Source organism: Chelonoidis abingdonii, chromosome 11 (assembly GCF_003597395.2).
Source record: "Chelonoidis abingdonii isolate Lonesome George chromosome 11, CheloAbing_2.0, whole genome shotgun sequence".
In the NCBI taxonomy this organism is placed as follows: Eukaryota; Metazoa; Chordata; order Testudines; family Testudinidae; genus Chelonoidis; species Chelonoidis abingdonii.
Window position 1 is genome coordinate 50,751,510 of NC_133779.1, and position 15,767 is coordinate 50,767,276.

Sequence of the window (15,767 nt, forward strand, 5' to 3'; positions counted from 1 at the left end):
TTGGGGTTCCCCAGGGAAGGGTTTGGGGAGACCAGAGGGAGCCAAAACCCTGGAATTTTTGGCTGGTGGCAGCGAGATCAAATCTGAGCTGGTAATTAAGCTTAGAGGGGTTCATGCAGGCACCCAGATTTCTGGACGCTAAGGTCCAGATTTGGGAACAGAAGGGGCTTCCTGGAACCCCATACGACAACAGACTTGAAAGGAAAACAGAGTTGGGTCAATGGATAATATCACCTGGCTACTTCTACAGCTCCTGAACTGGATCTTGAACCTGGACATGGGCATCAGAGCCTGGGATAAGTGATCCAGCGGGGAGGGAGGAATAGAGCTAGCAAAAGTCAGACACATTCCCAGCTCAGGTAGGAACTGATGTAGCTTCACTGAGGTTAATGACCTTGATCTCTAGGTGGTGTAAACTGGTGTCACTCCATTGTGATCACTGGAGTGAAGCTGATTTACACCAGCTGAGGAGCTGGCCCAGAGAGATTTAAGTGAAGAGGACTTGGATTTTCAAAGGAGCGCAAGCAATTTTCAAGGGAGTTCGGCGCCCAAATCCCATTATCTCTCACCTAACTCCCTTAGGTTGCTCTGAACACTCCAGCCTAGATAGGAAGATAGAGGGGTGTATGGGGCTAGAAAGACAGAGACAGACAGACAGAGAGGGTGTATGAGAATAGATAGAGGGGATGTATGGCGAATGAGAGAGAGGGAGTGTTGAATAGATAGCTAGAGGAGGTTATTGGAAGAGAGAGAGGTTTATATGGGGCTAGAAAGACGAGACTGATACACACGGGTGACTGCAGATGCAAATTCTCTACAACCAAAATACAAAACGCCATTTCTTGATTTTACTTCCTCAAACACATTGTTCCAAACATGACAAAGAGGAGATTTAAAGTACAAGGGGAAAAAGAAAAAGCCAAACATACCTGACAGGAGTTCGCCTGGTGGAGATTTCTAGGCAGGAATCTTGAACTGATCAGCAGGCAGCAAGAATTCCCCTAAATTCTCCTCCCAAGGTTGGTTCCTGAGTGAACCCTAACACCGTTCCTGCTTTGACTGCATGCCAAGAAGAAGGAGTTCGGTTTGTCCTGCCAGGCTCATCACATGTGACTGTGAATGAGGAAATGGCAGGACCTCTGCTTTCACTTTTTGCTGTGACTGTATCAAACTAGGGATGTTCACTGTGGCTGCAGGCTGATTTTCAGTCCCCAGCCCCGGAACACTAAAATCAGTTGTTTTTCTTTCCCTTCCCAGACCCTACAGCACATGATTTGGAGAGTTAAAAAATAAACTAGTAGGGTCAACATTTTCAAAAGCTCAGACAGGTGCAAACGGTCACTGGGACCTCCCTTTTGGAGTTTAAGTGATCATCAATATTATGGTAAAACCTAGAGATCAGGGCCCTGTTGTGCAGGGTTCTGCATGAATGCAGAGGGAAAGACAGAGCCTGCCTCCCTGAACTAACAAGCTAAATAGACAAGACAAACAAAGGGCAGGGGGAAACTGAGCCACAGATCAGGGAAGCAGTTTGCCCAAGCTCACACAGCAGGGCAGTGCTAGTGCAGGGACTAGAACCCAAGTCTCGTGAGTCCCAGTCCAATGCCTGCTTCACTGGCATTTCAGGCACCCAGCATGTTTGCTGAGCCGGTGTCTGGTTTAGCTTCAACTGCCTGAGCACCCAGCCTTGAGTGGGATTGTCAGAGCACTCATGCACTTTCCTGGGTGCACAGGGCTGAGCAGAAATGCCCTCTAGTTGCACATTAGCATATGGATATTGGCACTTTGAATATGCTAATGAGGTCTAGAATCCCAACCACAGCCTCTGATTTTTGTTTTTGCCAGCTGGTGCTCCTCTCTGCCCTCTCACCCTGTTCAAACGGCAGGCGGGGCCTTGGGAGCGAAGAGGCAGAGTGCGAGTGGGGTCTAGGGTGGGGCATGACCCGGCCTCTGGGGTAAGAGGCAGAGCGGGGCAGGGCGTCAATATGGAGCAGTGGACAGAGCAGGGAGTGGGGCCTCGGTTCCGGCGCCGTGGCCCACAAAAGATTAATCTCGTTCTGCAGGTGCTGAGTTGGACCCTGATATCCACAGATGAAAGGTTCTATAGCAGTGCAAATGCTAATTGGGCCACATCTTCAGTAAATCATCGCTCCTATTTATGAATAACCCTTGGAACACGGACTGCATAGCAATGAACTGCTTGCAAGGATGAATATTTGCCTGCTGCAACCTCTAAAGGATTACAGATGTAATCAGAGTCTGAATGAACTGAATTAATGCAGATGGGAAACTTCAGGAGCAAACTGTATTTACATGAACAAACCTACTCTGCTTAGATATCCAGCAGATAGAACAGCGTTGCTCAAAATAATCAACTTTGGCTGGTGTTGTGTTACAAATCACTTTAGTACTGAATGCAGGGTGGGGAAATGCTGTTCTCAGTGTGTTGTCATTATGGTATGAAAGAAGGGGAGCAGAACCGCGCTTAACCCTGTCCCAAATGAGGGGATCGCCCCCAGCTGAAAGGACCTCGTTAAGCCAGGGGCTCAAATGCCAGAGCCCTGTGAAAGTAGGAGGACAGGCATCCCAGCCAGGAGGTGTGGACTCTCCCTAGGGGTCCCAGGAGTGGTTTAACCTGTTCCTCCCCACTGTTCAAAGAAAGAGCTAAATAGGGTTCATTAGGAGCCTCTCTGTTATTTTAAGTGCTCAATCTGAGCTGAAATCAGATATGGTTGGACTGTGTTTCTACCCAGCCTGCTAAGAGCTAAAATGCACTGAGAGCTGAAATCACTCGAGATGGGGCAGTGTTCCTACTCCTGCCTGCAAAGAGCTGAAAGTGACTAAGGCTGTATCTACACTACACAGCTTTTAGCGACACTCCCGTGTCGATACAGCTGTGTCGATAATGGTCGGATAGCGTAGCTACTGTGTGTTGGCATTTTTGCTGACAAAATACTTCCATCCCCAACGAGCGGCGTTCGCATTGTCGACAGGAGACACCCCACCATTCAGTGGTTGACGGAAATGAAGATTAATATCTGTGAGCACAGTCCCTTCATCCAGGCTTCCCACATCTTGCTCTCCACCTCCCCCATTCCATCTACCCCATCATCCATATATTTCCTTTGCTTCCTTCCTGCCTTCCAGCCCCCCTCTCCACCAATCCCTTTCACCCCTTTAATCTGGAAGGCAGAGAGTGAACTGATGAGATGGAGCAGTGGAGGGGATCCCATGCTGGGGTAGTGGGAGCTGGGCACCCTGTCTCTTTTGAGGGCTTAGGTGGGATGTGAGTAGGGTTGCCAACCAGTAATATTTAAAAACCAGACACTCCATCAGAAGTGCCAGAACCTCCCCTGCACCACCTATTTTCCCCAAAACCATCACCTCTGCCCCATCTCTTCCCCTGACACCCCACCCCATCCACTCCTCTTTCCCCCTCCCCCTGTTGCTCGCTGCTTTTCCCTTTCTATCCTCTGCCATCCAGGTCAGAAGGGACTTGCCTGTGGAGCCGGAGCTGGGAGTTCCAACCACAGAACGAAGGTAGGAGGCGGCCCCAGCTGAGTTGAGTGTGGGTAATGACCCGGTGCCGCCCCACCTCCCTCGCCCACAGTAACCGGACTTTGAGTGTCTGGTCCCCTTTTCAACCAGACTTTCCAGTCAAAAATTGGGCACCTGATCACCCTAGAGTGGTGTCTAGACCTTGTGCTGGCCCTCTGCACAGGGTGAATTTCACCCTAAAAGTTCAAGTAACAAACAGTAGGAAGTCAGACATTGCCTAGTAACAGGGGCTGCCCACAATCCATCAGTCACTCACCTGGCGCTCCCCGCAAACGAGGGGAAGCAGTGACACAAGACAGTCACATGGAACCTCCCAAGTACAACTGCAAATTTAGCCCAGGGCAAGAAATGCTTTGGTGCTGGTTGCAAATCTCATGATATTTCACTGAGTCGACGTTGCTCAGTTCCAAATTCATCCATTGGTGGGTTTTTTTGTGGGTTTGTCGGGTTGTTGGGTTTTTTGCAACTGACGGATTATATTTGCTAAAACCAGCCACAAAGATAAAAAAATAACTGGGGACAAGCTCCCCAAATGGTTACGTTTTCACAAAGATGTGATTTCTCACTCCTGTCCCACTGGTGATCGTTTTTCCACCTGGTCCTGCACCACACTGATGGATCCCACATTTTTGCTGGCTTCCCTTTGATTAACTGAAGCCCTGACCTTCTAACCTGATTAATTGAAGTGGACCCCTGTGCCCATATGGAGCCCTCTTGGGGCTTTGCAGAGATTCGGGGCTCCACCCTCATGAATCAGATTTTGAAGCATCAGGGCCTGAGAGTTTGTTTCGTCTGTAATCAGGGTGGCTTTGCATTTCTGTTGCTCGCTAAGTATCCCACACCTGGTCCAGCTGAACAGACTGAGCCTAAATCTCTCAGACAATTGAATATATATTTTTTCTTTTTGGAAGAGGATGTGTAATTTCTATTACATACATTGTTTACAGATGAGATTAGATCTGGATCTTCATAACCTCACTGCTGAATTGGAGAGAAGAGAATGCATTTCATGTGCTGTAGAGATATGTGTGACCTCACTCTGAAACTGTGTCCCACAAGGATTCTGTCAATAGGTCTCTGCAAATCCTATTCCAAAGTAGGGCAAAGTAGGTCAGATCCAGAAGCAGGGCTCTCCGGTGGCCTGTGGAGTAGAGCAGGGCAGCAGATGTGATTCCCAGTGCTCTGCTGGCACTTGCAGCTGGGGGTGTGGATTCCAGGTTCACCCTTTCCCTGCATTCTTGCTCATGCAATCGCTCGTCCCATACCTGCAGCTACATTTACAGCCTTTGGGCCTGACTCCCTGCTACTGTGCATCCTGTGCAGTCCCGTATACCTCGGCTGAAAACTGCTGCTATTCTGATTCAGCAACATTATACGCCTACTTTGCGCAGATGTAAATGGCTGTGCAGTGGAAGAGAGAATCAGGCCTTTAATCTCTGCACCGTGTCCTTGGTCCAAGCGCTGCAGGTGGCAAAGGCTGACCTCACTCTGTAGGTCACATTTTATAACAGCAGCAGCACTTTGTTCCGTGGCTGGGCTTCTCCGTGGCTTCAGACTGCTGACGTGTTAAGGTCTTCGCATAAGACACCAACCCAATTTTGTATATCCTTGGACAACAGGTTACCCCCTGCAAGGAATGTCCATGGTTTGCTTGATCTCCTGGGTTGCTAATGATTGCTTTGTGACCTGTATTATGGAAAATTGATATATGTGGCTAGAGATATGTTGATCCGTCTACTTTGCCTCTTCACTTCTGAAGTGGCTTTGGCAACTCTACTGCTCCACAAACGTCGTGGACTAGCGACACGGCCTTCACTCCAACACATTTTGAGACAGCCGCAGTGACAATACCTGGCACTGAAATAGCACTTCACATGCGCAAAGCAATGCATAGACATTAATCAATTACAAACACCCCTGCGGGATAGGGAGAGTGAGCTAAAAGTGCCCAAATTCTGGAACAGACCAATCAAGATCATTCATCATTTCAGCTGCTTATCTCAGATCCGTCAGATGGATCTGATGAGAGGATTTTGCCATTAGAGCCCATACATTGTTCTCAGACAGAGCAGTTAGATTACAGCAAGGCTAAGATTAGCAGTTTAAAAGACCGCATCTCCAGAGTGCATTCTGAAGGAGAGCATCCCTCTATATTTGTGGATAAGAGCCATAGCTGGCAATCCCACATTGGTTTCCTTTGTTCCTGGACATTCGAATGTACCCTTTGTCACCAAAATGTTCACCCCAGCTGTTGGAAAGAGAAATAACACAGAATTAAACATTAAGAATATAAAACATCTTTCTTTATAGGCAAGGTTCCCCTCCCCCATTTTCTCATGTGTTTCAAGCTGTTTAACAAAGTGCATCCAATTCACACTAGTACAGACACATACATGCACAGCTCTACACAGCTTACTCATGCTCCACGCATATCCCAGGAGCACGTTAGTCTATAGATAAATACGGCTCAGATGGATTTTCTTTTACCTGTTTTTCACAAGCCAAAAGTCCTTCCCATCCAGGGTGCCATAGCCAATAACTAGAACTGCATGATTCGTGTCATGAGTGCAACGTGGATCATCGTAGACTCCTGGAAGTAAAGAATGCGCAATCATGTGGGAGGGAGAAAAGCCAGCAGGGACTTCTCTGCTCAGTAAAGCTTTTGTGAGCAACAGCACCCACATGGTACCAACGTGCCTCTAATCTGGTCCCCTGTAAGGGGGTAATAATAACAATCCCTCACTCTTTTTGTCAATAGGTCACAAAGCGGGTCTATCTCATTATCTCCATTGTGCAGATGGGGACACTGAGGCACAGAGTAAGCAGTGCCTTGCCCTGGGAATAGAACCCAGCTCTCCTAAGCCCCAGTCCAACACATTGTCTACTGGGAAGTTTAGTTTCCGTGGCCTTGTACAATCATAGGCTCTCCTACTGAGGCGACCAACTTGGCTAGTGTGAGGTGGGCACCTCCCCCAACAACTAGACGGAGACCCTCTGTAGGCCACCAAAGAGATGTGAGCTAGGAAAGGACATCTGACCAGTAGAGCTGAACAATCCCCCTAGCAATGAAAGCCTCCATTATCCCATCCATCCCTTGAGCTATTTCAGTATCCCAACTCCCATTAATGCCGGGAAGGAATCTTCCTCCCACTATGGTCCCCTCACAATGTTCCCTTAAAATCCCCAAATCCAGCCAGGGGAGAATTCCCCCACAACAGGAACCGAGTCAGATGTCCACAAAGTGTCTTGGGAGGCCCCCTTCTGTAAGCTCTGGTGTAGGGACATTCCAGTCGGGGTTAGGGTCTACAGCAAGTCTGTAGGGCGCTGCTCCCAATGTAGCTTGACTTCGGTTGCCGTATCTTATGCAACACCCGAGGCTGCCTAAATTATCCCACGAGCCGTCTCAACCCCAGAACAGGGCTGAAAGGCCATTTTAGAGCAGACCTGAGCTAAGTCTGGTGCAGCATAAAATTGGCCCCACAATGTCTGATGGTGCCATGGGTGCTGGAGACGCTGCCGCACTCCGGTTCCCATCATACACAGGGTTTACATTTTGGATCAATGGTTCTCAGCACCCGCACTGTACAAATTGTTCCAGCACCTGTGGACGGGGCCCGATAGGGCGAAGGTAAATAAAATCCACAAAACAAATTTCAAAAAGCACAGGTTAATATAAGCCATGCCCACTCGGTGGGGTGTTCTGTCTCCCTCTAGTGGTGCCTGGGCCACAGAAAGGTTGATGAGCCTGCCACAGCCTTGTCTAAAAGAGGTTGGGCCTTTTAGCTCCAGCAAGAAAAGCTCATGGGTTAAGATCCAAAAGTCCCAGTCCTTGCTCCCCACCCCAGTGCACTGGCATTACATTAACATGAGTGAAGGGTCTACACTGGGATGCTATTTTAATGACACTGTAAGACGCCAGGAATTGGACCTGGGGTCATTAGCCCTTGAAGCACCTTTTGAGCTAAAAAAGCATCTCCGGTCATTTGTTGTTGTTATTAATCTGTGTTACAGTAGCACCTGCCAGCCCCAGACATAGACCAGATACCATGGTGCTAGGGGCTGTACAAATGCAGAACAAAACATAGTCCTTGCCCAAAGAGCTTCCAATCTAGGGTGTGTCCACACTGCACACTCCTTATGGCAGCGTGTAGACTATATACACCACACAGGTATAAACAGCAGTGTAGACGGCTTACAGGAGTAAAGATACACCTGAACCCTTAGAGTATATACCCTACATGGCTCTCTACATGCCCAAGTAGGCCTCCCCGGCTACACTGCTATTTTTAGCAGTGTCATATGCTGCCACCTCCCCGCTGCTGTGGCATTTTTCTGCCATAGGGATTGTCTCCAGCAGCAGGAGGTAGTGGCAGGGCCGGCTCCAGGCACAAGCAAACGAAGCAGGTGCTTGGGGCAGTGAATGGAAAGGGGCGGCACGCTGGGTCTTTGGCGGCAATTCGGCGGCGGGTGTCTCAGTCCCTCTCAGAGCGAAGGACCCGCTGCCGAATTGCCACCAAAGAATGAAGCCGATCGCGGCTTTATCTGTTTTTTTTTTCCCCCGCTTCGCCACTTGGGGCAGCAAAAAGGCTGTAGCCTTCCGTGGCTAGTGGCGAAAAACTCTGACAGCTCCCACTGCCTCCAGTGCCAGAACCTTCCACTGCTGTGCATAGCTACACAGCGCAGTGTGGACACAGGCTGCTTTTCGCTGCCGTGTGTAGCTACACCTACCCTGCACGCCACCAGCTGTGATGTGCAGTATAGACATACCATACTATAGACATTTTTTGTATAGAACAAAAGAGATTAGCTTCCAGCAGTACTAGGCTGTTATCCTCTAGCCAGCTGCCAGAGGGAGACATGTAACACACATTGAACCAAGCGGTCACATGATTCAGCCACTCACAAAATGCAAAACGTGCTTTCACCCACCTGGGGCTTCTGTTTTATAATTACTGCAATTTATTGAGGGTTCAAAGGATTCCAGGAAATAACAAGAAAACAAGCCAGGTTTCCATGGGAAGAGCACGATGTGCACATCTCCTCAGTAACATGCTGCAGAACAAATAGCAACTTCCTCCACATTCCCCTTTAAATTTAAAGAGACAGTCCACAGAAAGCAAAAGCATCACTGCTTCAAACTACGTACTGCACTGGGCAGGAGGTGTTCTAGCTTACAGAATGTACCTGACTTATACAGGAAGAACGAAGGCTGTTTCGCATCTATGATAACAGACACGGGTCCGACATTGGCGACGGCATCCTTCAGGGCTGCTTCATTGTCATATGGGAGCTCAATAAACTTGGAGCAGGTGGCGGCTCGCGTGGCAGGGTTATAGTGACACGTTCCATTCTGGCAGATGAAGAAGGGACATTTTGGTCTCTGGCTTGAACATCTGACCCACCTCACACCATTTTTATTTTATCTCCCTTCTATTCCCCTCCGCTGTCTGAATCCCTCTCATTTCTTAGACCACTGCTGCTCCCTTTGGGGCATTCCTTCTGCCTCTGGCCATTGAGATCAGAGCTGAGGGACTAATCGATTTTTCAGTTCAGGGACTTACCTGGAAAAATAAAATTTAAAAAAATCTGTTTCAAATTGAAGTAGAATTTTTTCATTATTATTTCTTCACTGAAACAAAATAAATAAATAAAAAATTCATTCGGGTCAAATTAAACCTTTTGAATGTCATTTCAGAATGAGCTGTCAAAATGATTGACTCAGGCTTGGACCTTCCTGAGTCCGAGCCCTTGATTAGCACAATGTGTGTGTAGACGGAAGGGGGGCGAGGCTTGAGCTTGAGTTCAAACCCCGCGCTTACATTGCAGTGTAGACATACCCAGTGTTTCCAAGCCCAGGCTTGAGCATCCACACTACATTGTAAACCTGAGTTTACAGTTGCTGGATCCAGGTGTCACAGCTATGCTAACTGCACCATGCAGATTTTCTGACTTTGGTCTGCAGCTTGGGGTGCGTCCACACTGCAAAATGACATGGTTTGGACCCAAGTCAGCAGTGTCACAGGACCTGGGGCCTGAGTGCTTGCTGACCTGAGTCAGGCTGATTTGTGTGTGGATGGAAGGGGAGCCTGGGCTCAAGCCTGAGTCAGAACCCAGGCTTAGTGTGCAGTGTAGACAGACCTTCTCTGTGTCTGTTTGAAACTTGGATACCCACCTGAGCTGTGTACGGATAAGAAGCGTCCGAATCAATGCCGTGATTATTGATGATGTACTGGAAGGCGTTGGTCATATATCCGCCACTGCAGCCATAGTTCCCATATGTAATGGTACAGTCGACCAGATTCTGTGCACTGAGAGACACCAAGTTTCCAGTTTTCAGTTTCACCTGGGCTTCTAGGGCACCGACAGCACTGAAAGCCCAGCAGGCCCCACAGGCCCCCTAAAAAAGCCAGAAAGGTGCGCTCAGCCACTGCTGTGATGGGCATCCATGTCAGGAGGGGAACAGATATGAGCCTCCCACCTGATATTTCACATCTGTAACACATCCTTTGTCCCTCCAGTCCATGGAGTCAGGCACTTTGCTGCCAGGGCGAGGCCTGTAGGTGGAATTCCGATCAGGTTGGTGGGGAATTTTCACTCCAGTTAACAAAGCAGCCACTTCCTCGCTGGTCTAGTTAAAAGAACACACACACCCTTCAGACTGACATCCTTTTTGATGTACAGACTGGCCCCGAACACTGGGGACATTCAGATACAAACTCTGTGGTTCAGGTTCAACTCGTGTTCATTGATACTGTGTTTTCTTTTATGCAGTGAAAAATATGAGCATGCCTGAATGCTGGGGATCATCCGGGCTGACACAATAGCACATGCTGTAGCTTTGTTTGCCAGGAACTCTGGATTCTGTGATTCTCCACATGCTAATCCTTCTCCCACCGCACATTGCTGGGGATCATAGAACCCAGGACTAGCGCTGTCAGACAATTTGGGGGGAGGGGCGCTGAAAAATGCATATTTGGGTCGACTGAAATATTGTGTGAATTCACCTTGAATTTGCAAAATTATTTCAGCCATGAAAAAAAAAAATTCAAGGGGAGGGGATCAGATTGCACAAGAATTTCAGCTTTAAAAAAAAAAAAAAAAGTTTCCATCTCTCATATAGCTGTGGAGAACTGCAGGAAAACATCTCTCTTACAAGGGCAAAACCCAGAGGCAAATAAAAAGAGTCCCCAGACTTAGACTTTTTTTAAATCCCAGAATTTTTAAGTCCCCCATGATTTTAGGGGCCTGACTCCTACATTCTGAATGCTTGGCGTTGACAGTAACAGGATCTGAGGCACAAGCCCCTGCAATTTCAGTTAAAGGAGCAACTTCTTTAATCAGCAACGGCCTAGCAGAGAGGTCGTGTGTTATTCCACACGTGACATTTCTCATGGGGTTAAGGGAGGGTGGCAGACACAGTAAGGTAGAGATGCAGGAACCTGTCGAAATGGGATTCCCACATCTTTGGCCTCACATGCACTGTATGTGTAAGGTCACGCTGCTTGGAGGATGCCATTTATACAGAAATATGCTGCAGGGAGGGGGTCACACCAGCAGCAGGCTAGCAGGGGATGGAGTACCTGCACTTAAAAAAATCAGGACTACCTCCCTGATGGCAGATTTCCCACACAAACCCCTGACCCAAGCAAGTAGAACAAAGATTTGCACAGCTCTCAGGAGCAGTGGGCAAGTTGCTGCTGGAGGACGCACAGGGGTGCTGTGGTTTGTGGGCCTACCTCTGCATGGCTCATACTGACCCTGGACTGACTGGAGCTTATTCTGCCCCTGATTCAGTTACATTCTCTGCTCACGACACCCCCAGGGAAATACAGATAATTCCCAGATGCCCAGTCACTTGCTCTGTAGCGATTTTTTTTTAACTTACCATGTCTGCCAGGTGGTTCATGCCCAGCTCATAGGAATGCAGCCCCAGTGAGTGCTCAAGGTTATGCAGCATAACGAGCTTGAGGTTCTTTTCCCAGGTCACGCGCCGTTCCCCTTCCTCTTTCTGGAACCAAAGCACAGCCCCGTGTTACTATGCAGTAGCCCAGAGGAAACCATCTGCAGTATAAATGAGTTATAGTTCTACAGTGCTTTTTTATCTCTCAGGAACCCACAGTATTCTTGCCAACAAGTTAAAGTATGGGCTGGATGAGCGGACTATAAGGTGGATAGAAAGCTGGCTAGATCGTTGGGCTCAATGGGTAGCAATCAATGCCTCTATATCTAGTTGTCAGCTGGTATCAAACGGAGTGCCCCCAGGGTCAGTCCTGGGGACGGTTTTGTCCAATATCTTCAATAATGATCTGGAGGATGGTGTGGATTGCACCCTCAGCAAGTTTGTAGATGACACTAAACTGGAAGGAGTGGTAGATATGCTGGAAGGCAGGGATAGGATACAGAGGGACCTAGACAAATTAGAGGATTGGGCCAAAATAAATCTGATGAGGTTCAACAAAGACAAGTGCAGAGTCCTGCACTTAGGACAGAAGAATCCCATTCACTGTTACAGACTAGGGACCGAGCGGCTAGGGTTCTGCAGAAAAGGACCTAGGGGTTACAGTGGATCAAGAAGCAGGGCCACTCAGAGGATTCAGAGGGCCTGGGGCAAATTGCCCACCCTCTGGGTGGCCCTGACGAGAACTGGATATGAGTCAATAGTGTGCCCTTGCTGCAAGAAGGCTAATGGCATTTTGGGCTGTATAAGTAGGGACATTGCCAGCAGACATTGGTGAGGCCTCATCTGGAGTCCTGTGTCCAGTTTTGGGCGCCACACTACAAGAAGGATGTGGAAAAATTGGAAAGAGTCCAGCGGAGGGCAACAAAAATGAGCACATGATTGAGGAGAGGCTGAGGGAACTGGGATTGTTTAGTCTGCAGAAGAGAAGAATGAGGCAGAATTTGATAGTTGCTTTCAAACTACCTGAAAGGGGATTCCAAAGAGGATGGATCTAGACTCTGTTCTCAGTGGTACCTGATGACAGAACAAGGAGTGATGGTCTCAAGTTGCAGTGGGGGAGGTTTAGGTTGGATATTAGGAAAAACTCTTTCACTCAGAGGGTGGTGAAGCACTGGAATGGGTTACATACGGAGGTGGTGGATTCTCCTTCCTTAGAGGTTTTTAAGGTCAGGCTTGACAAAGCCCTGGCTGGGATGATTTAGTTGGAGATTGGTCCTGCTTTGAGCAGGGGTTGGACTAGATACCTCCTGAGGTCCCTTCCAATCCTGATATTCTATGATTCTAAGTGCTTTGCAAAAATGTTGCCCAGATCCTGCAACACTCACTCAAGCAGAACTTCCTAGGAAATCAAGGGGAGTCTTAACAAGTTAAGCGTGGCAAGATTGAGTCCTTCCCCAACCCCGAAATGCAGCTAGTTCTGCAGTGGTGTGCAGCAGCTTTTTAATAGCACACAGCAACACTACACAACAGGGTAGGAAAAGAAGAGAAGAATCACACTGTATCCAGTTAAATCATCGGGGGGAATTATAGGGAGGCAGAATGAAATTGCCACCAAGACAGTGATGACACCTTGTAATTTAGGAGGAAAGTACTGTAGGATTCTCTAAGGACCCCAAGCAGTCAGGGCCTTCATCTAAGCCAAAGTAATTAAGTAGCTGCACATACACCTCTACCCCAATATAATGTGATCCAATATAACATGAATTTGGATATAATGTGGTAAAGCAGCGCTCTGAGGGCAGGGCGGGGATGCATGCTCTGGCGGATGAAAGCAAGTTCGATATTACACAGTTTCACCTATAATGCGGTAAGATTTTCTGGCTCCTGAGGACAGCGTTAGAGGTGTACTATTAGGATGCAAAACCATATCAATAATCAAACATTCACAATACAGCTTGCAGCTGTGCAAATCACTGACTTTTTGGTTTGGCAGCCAAACCAAACAATGTATTAAACATCAGTTGAAGATTTTTGGATTTGAGTCCAATGTTTTGTTTCAATTTGGGGCTTTTAAAACCTTTTTATTTTGTTATTGTTATATAGAACGGAGGGAAATTCCAACACAAAATGGCTTTCCAAAAGGACAAGTCAAAACGATTCATTTATGAAACACTGAATGAACCATTTTTTCCCACCTTTCCATCTTATTTTTTTTAATTCGACCGAAAAAATTTGCCAAAATCGAGGCAAATTCTCCAATTGTTTCTGTCAACCAGAGTCTGCGTTTTTCCAGAAAAAAAAAGAAAAAAAGAATTTTATGAACAATGTCATCTGGCTCTAACATATCCCAAACTAAACACACTTTAAAAATCAGCTAACCCCTGGGATGGTTTAGGCAAGGTGGAGGGTTCATACAGGGCACAATGTACATTAAAACTGAACACACTTCTGAAAGCAGAGAGAGCTTTGCAATCTCCAGGAGAAGAGCAGGAGGCAGCATTCTCAGTGAGAGTGGGCATAGGGCTGGCATGCTAAGATCCTGGATACTTGCTGACCCGAGGGGAGATGGTGACAGAAATACCCCTTCTGCACTTTAACCCCACAGCTGCACAGAGCCCACCTTGTGGTTGTATTGCTTGCCATAGGTTTTCTTCCAGAGCTCCCAGTGGTTATCCAGCGTCGGGTCTGCGCGTAGATGTGCAGTAGCAGCAGCAGCAAGAGAGGCCAAGAAGATACAAACCAACAGCTTCATTCTGTTCATCTAGAAAAAAAAGAGCAGGCTGGTGAAAGATAATATCTGCGTGGTTAAGTCAAGTGTTTCCATTTCCTCCACTCAGTGATGGTGCAAAAGATCCAGCACTGACTTGCTGAGATTTCTCCACTCTCTCTGCCATGAGCAAAGTGTCAAAAAGAAAACCCTGATCTTGCAGCAGCTCTCACACTGAGCCATCCGGTGGCTTGTACCTCTTGGGGGTGAGGGGGCAGGGGAAGGGGCTTCCTGGAACCCCATATGACAACAACAGACTTGAAAGGAAAACAGAGCTGGGTCAATGGATAATATCACCCAGCTACTTCTACAGCTCCTGAACTGGATCTTGGACCTGGACATGGGCATCAGAGCCTGGGATAAGTGATCCAGCGGGGAGGGAGGAATGGAGCTAGTGGAAATCAGAGACATTCCCACCCAGGGTGGGAATTGATGTAGTTTCACTGAGGTCAATGAGTTTGATCCCTAGGTGGTGTAAGCTGGCGTCACTCCATTGTGGTCACTGGAGCGAAGCTGATTTACACTAGCTGAGGATCTGGCCCAGAGAGATTTAGGTGAAGAGGACTTGGATTTTCAAAGAAGCCCAAGTGATTTTCAAGGGAGTTTGGCACCCAAATCCCATTGACTCACCTAACTCCCCTAGGTTGCTCTGAACACTCCAGCCTAGATAGGAAGATGGAGTGGTGTATGGGGTTATAAAGAGAGATAGAGAGAGACAGAGACAGTGTATGAGAATAGATAGGTAGAGAGGGTGTATGGCAAATGAGAGAGAGGGTGTTGAATAGATAGCTAGAGGGGGTTATTGGAAGAGAGAGAGATTTATATGTGGATAGAAAGACAAGACTGATACCCATGGGTGTCAGCAGATGGAAACTCTCTACAAGCAAAATACAAAACACCATTTCTTGATTTTACTTCCTCAAACACATTGTTCCAAACACGACAAAGAGGAGATTTAAAGTACAAGGGGAAAAATAAAAAGTCAAACATACCTGACGGGAGTTCGCCTGGTGGAGATTTCTAGGCAGGAATCCTGAACTGATCAGCAGGCAGCAAAAATTCCCCTAAATTCTCCTCCCAAGGCTGGCGCCTGAGTGAACCTTGATACCCCTCCTGCTCTGACTGCATGCCGAGAAGAAGGAGTTTGGTTTACCCTGCCAGGCTCATCACATGTGACTGTGAATGAGGAAATGGCAGGACCTCTGCTTTCACTTTTACTGTGATTGTATCAGAATAGGGATGTTCACTATGGCTGCAGGCTGATTTTCAGTCCCCAGCCCCGGAACACTAAAATCAGATGTTTTTCCTTCCCTTCCCAGACCTTACAGCACATGATATGGGGTCAACATTTTCAAAAGCTCAGACAGGTGCAAACAGTTGCTGGGACCTCCCTTTTGGGGTTTAAGTGATCATCAGTATTATGGTAAAACCTAAAGATCAGGACCCTGTTGTGCAGGGTTCTGCATGAACACAGAGGGAGAGACAGAGCCTGCCTCCCTGAGCTAACAAGCTAAATAGACAAGACAAACAAAGGTCAGGGGG

The 15,767-nt window shown here is 47.7% G+C and overlaps 2 protein-coding genes across 3 annotated transcripts in view; both read right to left on the reverse strand.

Moving 5' to 3' along the window:
- Positions 1-15,282, reverse strand: part of LOC116817623 (cathepsin S-like) — a 25,202-nt gene extending 9,920 nt beyond the window's left edge. Inside the window, exon 1 of one of the 2 annotated variants that reach the window (XM_032767933.2) lies at positions 15,218-15,282. The gene's annotated coding sequence lies outside the window, so the exon portion shown is untranslated. Of the gene's footprint in view, positions 1-929; positions 1,151-15,217 lie in introns of those variants that run through there. The other variant, XM_032767934.2, reaches the window with a different exon arrangement.
- On the reverse strand, positions 4,432-15,300 carry LOC116817621 (cathepsin S-like). Its single transcript, XM_032767929.2, has 8 exons — positions 15,218-15,300; positions 14,079-14,219; positions 11,444-11,566; positions 10,037-10,186; positions 9,731-9,955; positions 8,743-8,908; positions 6,046-6,148; positions 4,432-5,806 (listed from the first exon to the last, which is right to left on the reverse strand). The coding sequence occupies exons 2-8, from the start codon at positions 14,217-14,219 to the stop codon at positions 5,707-5,709; spliced, it is 1,008 nt and encodes a 335-aa protein (XP_032623820.1). The 5' UTR covers positions 15,218-15,300; the 3' UTR covers positions 4,432-5,706.
- Between the last annotated feature and the right edge of the window lie 467 nt (positions 15,301-15,767).

Excerpts from the sequence above, each read along its gene's own strand:
- LOC116817621 (XM_032767929.2), bottom strand. The coding sequence starts at position 14,219 with ATGAACAGAATGAAGCTGTTGGTTTGTATCTTCTTGGCCTCTCTTGCT. Across the intron at positions 11,567-14,078 it reads GCAAGCAATACAACCACAAG|AAAGAGGAAGGGGAACGGCG; the intron begins GTGGGCTCTGTG and ends CTTTGGTTCCAG. Across the intron at positions 6,149-8,742 it reads GTTCTTCCTGTATAAGTCAG|GAGTCTACGATGATCCACGT; the intron begins GTACATTCTGTA and ends CTTTACTTCCAG.